General features: G+C 36.9%; 1 protein-coding gene across 1 annotated transcript in view; it reads left to right on the forward strand.

Annotated features, from left to right (window-relative positions):
- The window catches only part of dnah6 (dynein, axonemal, heavy chain 6), a gene marked incomplete at both ends in the record, with an annotated part of 105,110 nt that overhangs the window by 92,990 nt on the left and 107 nt on the right, over positions 1-12,013 (forward strand). Inside the window, 9 exons of the mRNA XM_081360404.1 lie at positions 885-1,023; positions 1,672-1,791; positions 5,341-5,462; positions 5,596-5,725; positions 5,850-5,977; positions 6,126-6,311; positions 10,363-10,435; positions 10,598-10,749; positions 11,409-11,631. Coding sequence (XP_081216530.1) covers positions 885-1,023; positions 1,672-1,791; positions 5,341-5,462; positions 5,596-5,725; positions 5,850-5,977; positions 6,126-6,311; positions 10,363-10,435; positions 10,598-10,749; positions 11,409-11,631 — 1,273 coding nt within the window. The remainder of the gene's footprint in view (positions 1-884; positions 1,024-1,671; positions 1,792-5,340; positions 5,463-5,595; positions 5,726-5,849; positions 5,978-6,125; positions 6,312-10,362; positions 10,436-10,597; positions 10,750-11,408; positions 11,632-12,013) is intronic.

The following is a 12,013-nucleotide window of genomic DNA, read 5'->3' on the forward strand; positions in this document are numbered from 1 at the left end:
ACAGAAACCATTAATACAAACAGTTGAAAAAATATATACATTGTTTAATGTTACATACTAGCATGAATTACCTACCATTCATGACCTCTAATGTAAACATTAGCCATTAAAGACATAATTGATAACTAACTGGACATCAAACAAGTGTCTCTAGATCTATTTTATATTTGAACATTTATAAATCAGTGTATTATGAGCATGCATATTGAAAAAGCAAATGCATGAATTAGTTGTAACGAATTCACTGGAGGCAAGTTGAGATGAGGACCCAAACGCAAATTTAATTATCAAACATATAACAAACACAAAACAAAAGCATGACCAGCCAGGCATGGAAAACTCTAAACTAAAACAGGAACACAAAACCAAGACTAGAAAACAAGAAACCGGATCTGGGACATAGAACAAACAATACTCGACAAGGACACAGGGCAAACATGAGGGCTTAAATACATAGACTAATTACAAGACAAGGAACACCTGTGAACAATGATCAGACGATTAACCAATGACAAGACACATGGCAGGATCACATGACAAGACACAGAAACATGACAATGACAAGAAACAAAACCCAAACCATGACAACAAATAATTGTTTAATAACTGTATACTATAACTGTTCTTATAATGCAGTATAGGTCTTAATGAGTCTTTATAAATATATTTATAGAATAGTAATACTTTATTATTGTAAAAATTGTATTTATATTTATAAGCATAGTCTTCATTGAAAGTGCTACCCAATTGTTTGAAATAAAATGGCCAATTATTTGCAGTACAATAGATGTTCAGGATTGCTTTACTTATTCACATCCTCTAAATCCTTCTCTTCTGTCTATATGTGATTTCCTTTCTGTGTTTATGCATTCATGTGTGTATAGGAGAGGAAGAAATTTGGTCCTCTGGGCTGGAACATCCGTTATGAATTCAATGACAGCGACAGAGAGTGTGCTCTTCTCAACCAAAGCCTCTACTGCCATAAAGGACATATACCCTGGGATGCTCTTATATATATCACAGGTATATGTCTGTGTTTATTGCAGAAATATTTATAGCATCAGTCATTAGCCCCTTTCACATAGCAATCCCGGAAAAATCACTGTAAAATGACCAGAATGCCTTTTCCGATAAAATGCACACACTGGTAAACTGTGATGTCAATCATCAAAAATGATCTTTAAACACTGATCCAGATGAGAAGCGCTTTATTTTCAATGCCTTCTGACCTTGTACATGCTCATACCGGTAATCATACCGGTACTGGTAATTTACTGATAAAATGTTTTTGTTTCTATGTGTTTGTCTGTTAAATAAATTAAATAAATATCAATATTTGTGTAATATTATTGACAGTTTTCCAAAAATATTTTGGATTCTTTCACAAAAATTTCCAAAATGTATTACAATTGTTACAAATGCATTTCTCATATGTACGCATCATTTTACAGACCATCAGCTGGTGACAATAAATTTAATCAAATTTGGTGCAGCTGATGGCGTGCGGGGACTATGAGAGAGTGTTCCAGTAATTTTGTTATGAGAGGCTTTGGGAAAGACTCATTAAGGAAGCTTCACACAATGTCAAATTGTCTCATTGATTTTTGGCAAGGTGTCAGTTAGTCATGCAACGAATTGAAATGTGGTATGTTTGTTTTATTGTCTCTGCAGGTGAGATTACGTATGGAGGCAGGGTGACGGATGCCTGGGATCAGCGATGCTTGCGCACCATACTCAAGAGTTTCTTCTCCCCAGCCACATTAGAGGACGGCTATACTTACTCTAAATCAGGTATACACAAACACACATGTTTACTTTGATAAATGGGGAAATTCCATAGACTTTTGTTGTTTTTATATACAGCTTGTTCTAAATACTATAATCTTACCCTAACCCCAACAGAAAACATTCTGAACATTTCTGGGCACTTTGTCCCCAAAGAAAGTTTTGTCAGATTTCGCTCACTTCTGGGTACAAATTTGCCCCCAAAATATGGTTAAGTAGGTACGTCGTACACACACACACACACACACACACACACACACTCTCTTAATTGGTAAATAATACAGACATAGATTCAGCTTCACTCTTTAAATTCCATCTTTTTCCAACGCTGAAATACTTTGTACTGTCCCAGTTTTAATGTGCTGAGACGATTATAATCACAAGTACTGGTATATTGACTTCCCCAATGGTCACCTTTGGTAAAATGGACTTTTAAGATATTTCAGTTAAATGTTACTGGCTAGGTAGATTTGTTACTGGCTAAGTAGGGCGGAATATATGCCTCACGCTCAAGCGCATGCATAAAGCTTGCCGCAAAGCACTGGCAAAAGTAACCTAATGATTATGAATGTGTCAGGGAAAAAATAGCAAGGAGACATTTTAATTGTTTATTAATAAACTAGTGTTTTCTGAGTCAGTGTTGACTGCAAAGATGAAGTTGACATTCTTGACGTTCGGTGTCCCATTGTGGTTGGACAGGGATGCCACTGTGACTGGAAAATCTTTGGGTGGAGATGTATGCATCTATGTTAACCAACATTGGTGCAAGTCTGTGATTCTGAGGGAATATGTGTGAGTCCCAAAATTGAATTGTTGTTGGTATCGCTTCGCCCCTTTTACTTACCCTGGGAGTTTCCACAAATATTCATCTCTGTTGTATACATCCACCCAAAGGCTAATGTAAAAAAATAATACATCTGACATCTTATGTAAAACAGTGTATCGTTTGCAAAGCATCTCTCCTGACGCACCTAACATTGCGATGGGAGACTTTAATCATTGTAAAATGGAGAAATCACTCAGCCATTTTGATCAATATGTGGATTGTCCTACCAGATGTGGAAAATATCTGAAACTTTGTTATGGGTTTATTAAAGGGGCATATAAGTCGTCCTTGAGAGCCCCTCTGGGCCTGTCTGACCATCATGTTGTTTATCTGGCCCCTGTTTATAAATTTGTCCTGAAAAGGGAAAAAACTGATAAAAGATTAGTTCCTGTGTGGTCTGATGACTCAGTTCAAGAGCTAATGGGATGCTTTGAATGTATTGATTCAGAATTGTTTAAATCCGATTTAGATGAATTTAGATGATCTTACTGAGACTGTGACTAATTATATTGCATTTTGTTAAGATTTGGTCTTTCAAAAGAAACCTTGTTTAGTATTTCTGAATAACAAGCCTTGGATCACTAAACATGTTAAAAATGTGATTAATCATCTAAGGCAGTGGTCACCAACCTGCCGACTGGTAGATCTTTATCACTGTGTCGGTAGCTCCCGAAAATAACAGAAAAATAAGTACAAAAACACGTTATCAAGGCTCGAAATGGCGACCATTGAATCTGTGCAACCTCAAAATTTATTTGGGAGCATTTGTGAGAGTACAAATAATTTTGGTGCAAACTTTTTTCTAGAGATGCTCCAAACACATGATCGGCAACTGGACGGTTTTTAGTTTAATTTTGGCTGATCTCTATTCCAGACTTGCACACAAACTGTCTTGCTATCGTTTCCAGAAATTGTATTTGTGTGAAAATATGACACGCTGAAGACGCGCAGCAGAGAAAATAGCAGGCACAGCAAGATCACTGTTTGTGATGCTAGAAATATAAGAAGAAACATGTAAATATTGAATTGGGGTGGGGATTTATATTAATGTATCTCTGAAGGAAACTGACTGTATTCAGAATAGTTTCAATGGAAAAAAAGGCAGCTGGTATCAGAATTGGCCAATTTGACATGAAAAATAAATCGGCCATGAAAAATCTATAGGTAGATATTGCCTTTCATCAAGGCCAAAGTCAGGGATCTTGGGCTTTAAAAGGTTGGTGACCACTGATCTAAGGAATATTTATTTTAAACGATAGTATTCAGTACAGAGAGTCCCCAGAAATGAGGTGAAATTAGCAAAATTGCAGTACAAGGAAAAAGAAGAAACTGTTTACAAAGGGGAAATCTCATGTAGCCTGCGATGGAGTTAAGTCCATAATTGCAACTAAACAGAAGACAAAAAGTATTACTTTAGGATGTAAACTCGATTATGAATTACGCAGATGATTTTAACTAATTTTATTCACGTTTTGATACTCATGATTTTACATCTGAATTATCTGATTATTGTGGGAAATCAGCAACTCTGGACATTCCATTTAAATTTCAAATCTGCAGAGCTGATGTACATAGTTGTTTTGGTCAGGTTAAGATTAGGAAGAGTTCAGGCCCTGATCACATTGGTGGCAGACTGTTGAGGACTTGTGCAGAGTATCTTTCAGAGATTTATTAATTTATTTTTAATAACTCATTGCAACTTTTTGAAGTCGCTTGTCTTTGAGAAGATTCTATAGTAGTGCCAATTCCAAAAAAAAGAAATCCTCTTTGACAGCACCTCACGTCACAAGCTCAGCTTTTTGTTCATCTTCTGACCGGAACACGCAACTGCAGTGGAGTTGTTTGCGCGTTCACAAACGCAGCTTGTGATTCGGTCCGCTGAAGAGGTGCTTTTCTATGGCTAGCAACTTCTATGTTGGGCTTGTTCCAACGGTGACAAGTCAACGGTCTGAAGAAAAATTATTCAGTGTAATTGCCGTTCGATGCATTTGATGATAAACTAAAATTCGAGGCAGACACCTACATTATTAGAGGGAAAGCATTTCAGCACATGTATTTTCTGAGGAAACAGAGCTTTTAATCTGAGTGTTTCTTTTATTAAAATGTTTTACACCTGTTTTAGTGAATCTGTCTCAAGTTTTTCCATTATTTGTTGGTTTGGCAATATTAATGTAAAGAATATGAGTAAGTTGAGTAGTATATTTACAATGTTCAGCAAGATAGTGGGGACTGACTTAAGGACTATCACACAAATTTATGAACATAGGGTGACTAGGAAGGGCCAGTTAGTCCTTTCCGATGTCACCCATTCATTGTGTACTGAATTTCAACTGCTTCCTTCAGGCCGGAGATTTAAATTCCCTTTTTGGAAAAAAAACAGATATAAGAATTTCTTTATTCCTTCTGCAATCATGTTTTTAAATTACTTTATTATTTAAATGAATAATAAATGTGTGTTATTTTGTGTGTGTTGTGTTGTTTGTGTATGTACTGTATACTGCTATCTACATAAAAAAAAATTGCATTCAAGGACAATAAAGTTAAAGTTGAGTTTGCATACTGTTCATACAAAGCCGTTGAGAGTGGAAAAGCATGAGGGGAGGGGGAAGTGTTACGTTTGCGAAACCTTTTTATATGTTTTGTTTAATTCCACTACTTCCATGGTAGTGCCAGTAGATCATTACACACTTCAACTTTAAGTAACAAAGGCTCTCTTTCCTTTTGTGCAGGGATTTATTTTGCTCCTGATTCAGACAGCTTGACTGAGTATAAGAATTATATTGATGATCTACCTCTTATTGATGATCCAGAGATCTTTGGCATGCATGAAAACGCTAATCTGGCCTTCCAGGTAACTCTCACCTCTTCTTGCTGTACACAAAATAACAAAAAATCTTGAGATGAAGAGCACATCTTTAGATAAAGAGCACCTGCTACTTGAAATATATCACACACATTGGTCTCCTTTCCATCTTTGAAAACAGAGGCAGGAGACAATGACACTAATCTGCACCATTCTAGAAGTCCAGCCTCGCTCCTCAGCAGCTGGTGGAGGGAAGAGCAATGATGAGTTGGTTCATGAGCTGGCTGACACCATCTTAGCAAAGATCCCTGGTTAGTCTCAAACCCCTGTATCTCCCTGCACACAAGTCTACTGTAACTTCATCGGTTTTATAACGAGTTTTTTTAACCTGTTTGTGTGTGTGTCTCTGTGGATGATGTTTGTGCATCTGAGCAGAGAAATTAGATATGGATGCAGCAGTGGAGAGTCTGTTCTTGCAAGATTCGAGTGGTAGAGTTAACTCCCTAACCACTGTGCTTGGTCAGGAAGTAGACCGCTTTAACTTCCTGTTGCGTGTGCTGAAGGTGAGAGACTGGTTTTGTTACAGTTTTTTTATTGTAAACCACTTGATGAATTGATTACAGCTGCTAATCAAACAAGAATGAATGAATGATCACACTAATTTTCCCACTCTTAATTGTTTGTATATGTGTGTGCATGCATTTCCTGCAGACTTCGCTATGTACTCTGCAGAAGGCTATAGCAGGTCTAGTGGTGATGTCAGAAGAAATTGAGAAGATTTATAACAGTTTCCTGAATAACCAAGTTCCTGTTCACTGGTCTAATGCTGCTTACCCATCTCTCAAACCTCTCGGCAGCTGGGTTAGAGATCTCACCCTGCGCACAGCATTTGTAGAGGTATGTCTATGTCACCAACATTTCCCATTAATTACCTAGATGTGGCAGCCCAATCATTTATCCAGCCACAGTTTTATCAAGAACTGAAAATATTTTACACTTTTCATAATAACACAAAAGATGTCTAACACTGTGTTTTGCATCAGTGCTTTGGCAATGCATCTGTCAGACAACTAAAATCGAAATTGCATATGGCTTAGTCCAATTGTCAAATCACAAAAGGCTATTATTATTATAATCTGTTTTCAGCATCTCAGAGTGGCTCGGTTCATAGTAAATGCTGCAACATCCATCTCTGTGTGTGATGTGAGTTTAGTTGTCACTTGTGTGCCAAGTTCACTTAAATTTTTTACATTTGCATTAGAGATGCGCGGATGGGCTATTATTTCATCCGCACCCGCATAACAAAACTCACCATCCGTCCGCCATCCATCCGCACCAACGTTTTTGACCAATTTTCAAAACCGCACCCGCCCGCCATCCGCTGATTGGTGTATACATATATTTTTTATTTGATTGGTTCAACCGCCCGCCCGCCACCCGCCCGAATTTTATTTAAATATTATTTTTCGTCACGTCATCCGCCCAATCCGCGGAGTCCGCGGCTGTGACCGCCAACCGCGCATCTCTAATTTGCATAATTTACAAAAATTTGGTGCAAATATTTACAGAAGTGTACTTGATTTTTTAATGAGAAGCATTTATAAACTAAACACAAAAGCTTAAAGGTCTCCCTGCAGTTTTTCCAACACATAAAAAGCTCAAGGTTTTAACTCTTGCAAAAGAAGAAATCAAAAAATAAGTATTGTAATTTTACTTCTGTAGTTTAAAGTAAAATTATTAATAGAATTATTTTTAAATGTCATTTTTATTTTTACTGTGCAGTTATATTACAATAATATAATATTTCTGACTTAGAATTATTATTATTATTATGATTATATATTCAAATTCAAATACTTCCTACATTTTGAGTGTACTGAATCTACTTTAAAGTCCAGGTACAAATCAAGTCAATGCCATTTGCATGGCATTTGCAATGCATCATGCATTTTAATACATGGCTCACAGGCTTTGAAGCCAATCTGCAAATCTGTACTATCGTATTTCAGAAAGGCAAGGCCTTAAAAATAGTCTTAGGTTTGAGATTCCACTCACATGCATGTGTGCAGGCACACACACACTTTTTTGTAAAATTTTGTATTCAGGAGGTTCACTCTCATTGTACATGGACAATTTCCTCAGGGTTGGGGATTCCAGTAAAGGCCAGTGATATATGAGCTGTGTGCTGTTGTTATTATAGTTCATGAATGGAGCCAGAGGGGCTCACAGCCATTCTGAACCACAATCAAAGAGGCTACATAAACAACTACAATTTCTTTCTGTATATCCTCACCTCACTGTCTGGGACTTACATATGGTGATTGCTCTCTTGCACGGGTTGATGGGCACACCAAACGGTTATCTCTGACTGGATGTGCTGTTCCGTGTGGCTGGTCTGAGTGCTCTTGTTATATAACACACAGACACACACGATAAGCTCATGTTAATATGGATGAATTTAAAAAAAAAGATTGTTTCTGAACTCTGCGAACAGGCTCAGCATATGTAACTGGACTAGTTTAAATTTCAGCAGTGAAGAGAGAAATTTTCCTCTACATCAGCATGAATAGACTGAGTCACTGTACACTACATAATATAAGCCCACCATCATTTATGAGAGAGAAAACTTAAAGGGATAGTTCACTCAAAAATGAAAATTCTGTCATCATTTACTCACCCTCAAGTTGTTCGAAACCTGTATGAGTTTCTTTCTTCTGTTAAACACAAAAGATATTTAAAGAATGTTGGTAACCAGACAGTTGACGGCATACCATTGACTTCCATACTATTTTTTTTCCTACTATGAAAGTTCAACAGAAGAAAGAAACTCATACAGGTTTGGAACAACTTGAAGGTGAGTAAATGATGACAGAATTTTCATTTTTGGGTGAATTATCCCTTTAATTACCCATTGCTGTTATTCTCCTCAGAAATATATAGTTCTTACAAAAATGTAAATTCTGTCATAATTTTCTCACTGTCATATCGTTCCAAACACATACACTACCATTCAAAAGTTTGTGGGCGGTAAGTTTTTTTGAAAATGATTTTAAGTCTATTAAAGGTGCTCTAAGCGATGCTGGGTGACGTCACTTCTTGTTGACGTTCGAAGTATTGTCAAACAAAACGGAGGCCTCCTCATCCTGTCCCCTCCCTTCCGTGCTTCCTAAAACAGTCATGAACCATTTAGAAAAAACAAACTGGATTTACCCACCTGTCCAGGAAAAACAGAGCCACCTGCATGTCGGATTGGAAGCCCTTCTGCCGGCCGAGTTCTCGCCACCTTTTGAACGCTTTTCCGATGTAAATTCGGGACTTCGCGTTCCTTCTCCTTTTCCCTATTCTTTGTTTTTGTTCATCGGAACGTTGTCTCTTTGGTTGTGTGTAGGCCATATAAAAATTCTCAAGAATATACCATTTTAACGTTAGTCGTTGTCTAGGACAGTGGTTCTCAACTCCAGTCCTCGGGACCCACTGCTCTGCACATTTTGTCTCCCTTATTTAACACACCTGATCCAGATCATCAGCTCGTTAGGAGAGACTCCATGAACTGATTTGAGTGTGTCAGATAAGAGAGACATACAAAATGTGCAGAGCAGCGGGTCCCGAGGACTGGAGTTGAGAACCACTGGTCTAGGACATCTCTCCTCAAGGTAACTTCCCTCTTCATGCTTCTCTCTCCTCCACTCCCCACACCCCCCCCTTCATGTGCTCGCGCACTAACCCCCCAACCCCCATCTCCAAATCATTCTTGTCGGTTATTGGCTGGAACACTGTTTGTTATGTTTCGTGGCCAAGGCTGGGCCAGTTTGTTTTTCTTGCCGTTTGTGGAGCCTGGGCTGTCTACAGAGACTGCATTTTTTTACAGTGTGTTCAGAGGACAGGCAGCTAGCGGATTGTGAGATGTTTGCTGGATGTGACAAAAAAAGTTTTGGCCTAAAAAATGCGTGACATCGCTTAGAGCACCTTTAAGGTCACCAAGGCTGGATTCATTTGAACAATAAAAACAGTAATATTTTGATATTTCTATTTTTGTGGATTTTTTTTAAAGGTTCTTTGATTAAAAGAACAACATTTATTTAAAACAGAAACAATTGTAACATTATAAATATCTTTACTGTTACTTTTGATCAATTTAATGAAGTCTTGCTAAATAAACATTCATTTAAATGTTTTTTAAAACAAAAAACTTGTTGAAACCTAAACTTTTTGAATGGTTGTGTACAAATTTTTTTTTCATTTGTGAAACATAAAAGGAGATTTTCAGCAGAATGTCCAAGCTGCTCTTTTCCACATAATGGATGTACATGGGAAATGGGGCTGTCAAGAAGGACTATAAGTAAACTACTCTAAGTATGACTCGTGCTATACTAAATGCCTTCCAGAATGATATGATGAAAAGCAAGGGAAGAAGGAGGTAGAGAAGAACATGCATTGCACACATATCTCATTGACATTCTTGTCTAATTTCTTGTGAAGCAGTAAGTTGGAGGTTTGGAGGGTGAATGAGATTTGAGAGCTAAGCCAGAAGGCAAGATTTTCACTGAATAAATAGAATTCTAATTTTTTTCTCACACAAAACTTTTTTGGGGGGGAAATGAGGTGAACCATTTCTCTACAAAGACTATGGCACACTAATATAAGGATTTATTATTTATCAGCTTAGGAATATCCTGATATCTTCCCCAAGCTGTATGATTTGAGGGTCTTTGTTAAGGTTATGTATGTAGTTGTGTCCATCAACTAGAACCTTCAACCCTCTAGTTACTGATTTTTTCACATGCTCTGAAATAGAAATGATCCAAGACTGTCTGCTTTACCTTTGAGCTGACTTTGTTTGCCCTCAGGGATTTTTGTTTTGGTTTACTTTGAATGACCTTTGTTCTTTCCATTTTGAATTCACAAGATTGTAAAGTACCATTGGTTGTGTGTGTGGTTGTGTAAACAGAGTTGGATCACAAGGGGTCAGCCCAAGTCTTTTTGGATTTCTGGATTATTTTTCCCTCAAGGATTCCTCACAGGTAAGAAACAAGTTTGCATTAATACCTGCTATGGAAAATAAAATAAATCCCAAACAGATTTAGGCCCTAGAAAATAGGTGGAATCAAAACGTATGTATACAGGATTTTTCAAATGTCATTTGAAACACCTTTGTTCAATAAAGAGTTGGTTCTGTCTCACAGGTGCACTGCAGAATCATGCACGTAAATACAACCTGCCCATTGATGAGCTGAATTTTCGTTTCAACGTGGTACCAGTGTACAGAGACCAGACTCTTGTCACTGAAGCTCTGAAAAGCCTTGAGCCAGGGAAGGAACTTGACATGGACAAAGAGGTCAGCTTGGAAACAAGCAAGGATACTTGCAGAGATATTTTAACATATTTTTGAATATGATTACAACAAAATCTTTAGATATATACTGTAAACATGAACATCCCATGATCAAGGGATATCATTTTTATGTTTTTCTGAGGTCCTTTTTTAAGCTCAAATAACAGTCATAACTTACTTGTTAATGATTTTCCTCTTTGAATTACACTGCCGTTCAGACATTTGGGTTTGGCTTATGCTCACCAAGGCTGCATTTATTTGATCAAAATAAACACATAATTGTGTAATATTGTAAAATATAATGATTTTTGTAGAGACGGTGATAGAGGATTTTTTCATTATTATTTGATGAATAGAAAGTTTAAAAGAACAGCATTTATTTGAAATAGAAATTTTTGCAACATCATAAATGTCTCTACTTTCACTTTTGATGAATTGAATGCATCCTTGTGGAACAAAAGTATTAATGGCTTTCAAAAAACACAGAATAGGTGTTGTCCTATATTTCGAAGGAGAACAAGAGAAATTTGAGCCTTTCAGTAGTTTTTCAAAGTGCATTTTTATTTTATTTTATTTTATTTCAAAAGATCAAGAAATTTTTTTTGTCATGGTTAAATCTCACATCATTAATGTTTTCAATATGTTATGCTCTGCCTTTGTAGCTTCCCTCCATGGAAGATGGTGTGTTGGTTCATGGTATGTACATGGATGCTTGTCGCTGGGATGACATAAACATGGTTATTGAAGACGCGCTGTCAAGGGTGATGAACTCCGTGTTGCCTGTGGTGCATTTTGAACCTCAGCAAAACTATGTTCCTGAGTCCACCTTCTACGAGGCACCTCTGTACAAGACCTCTGCTCGTGCTGGAACTCTATCAACTACAGGTCAGTTTATGAGTCTTATCGGTTATCGGTTATCGGTTATCCTGTTCCTGCCACAGAGTCAAATAAAAATAAGTTAATTGTAACTTTAAATCTCACAATTGTGACTTTAAACTTCAGTTCACAATTACCTTTCTTTACAATGTAGGTACTTAGTCCACTATTAACTTTTTTTTTTATTCTGAGGCAGAAACATTCATCCATATATTTACCTCCAGTGGGCTATTGTAAAAAAAAAAAAAAAAAAAGAAAAAAAAAAAAAAAACCTTCCTTAAAAAAATCCGGTTTAAACCATTAGTATCAGAATTTAGCTTTGAATTGTTATCTTATTTATGATATTTTTACTTTTTTCTTTAATTAAATTGTATGTTTTTGTTCTGTCTAT

The sequence above is a fragment of the Scardinius erythrophthalmus genome, assembly GCF_964197995.2.
Source record: "Scardinius erythrophthalmus genome assembly, chromosome: 3".
Taxonomy (NCBI): Eukaryota; Metazoa; Chordata; class Actinopteri; order Cypriniformes; family Leuciscidae; genus Scardinius; species Scardinius erythrophthalmus.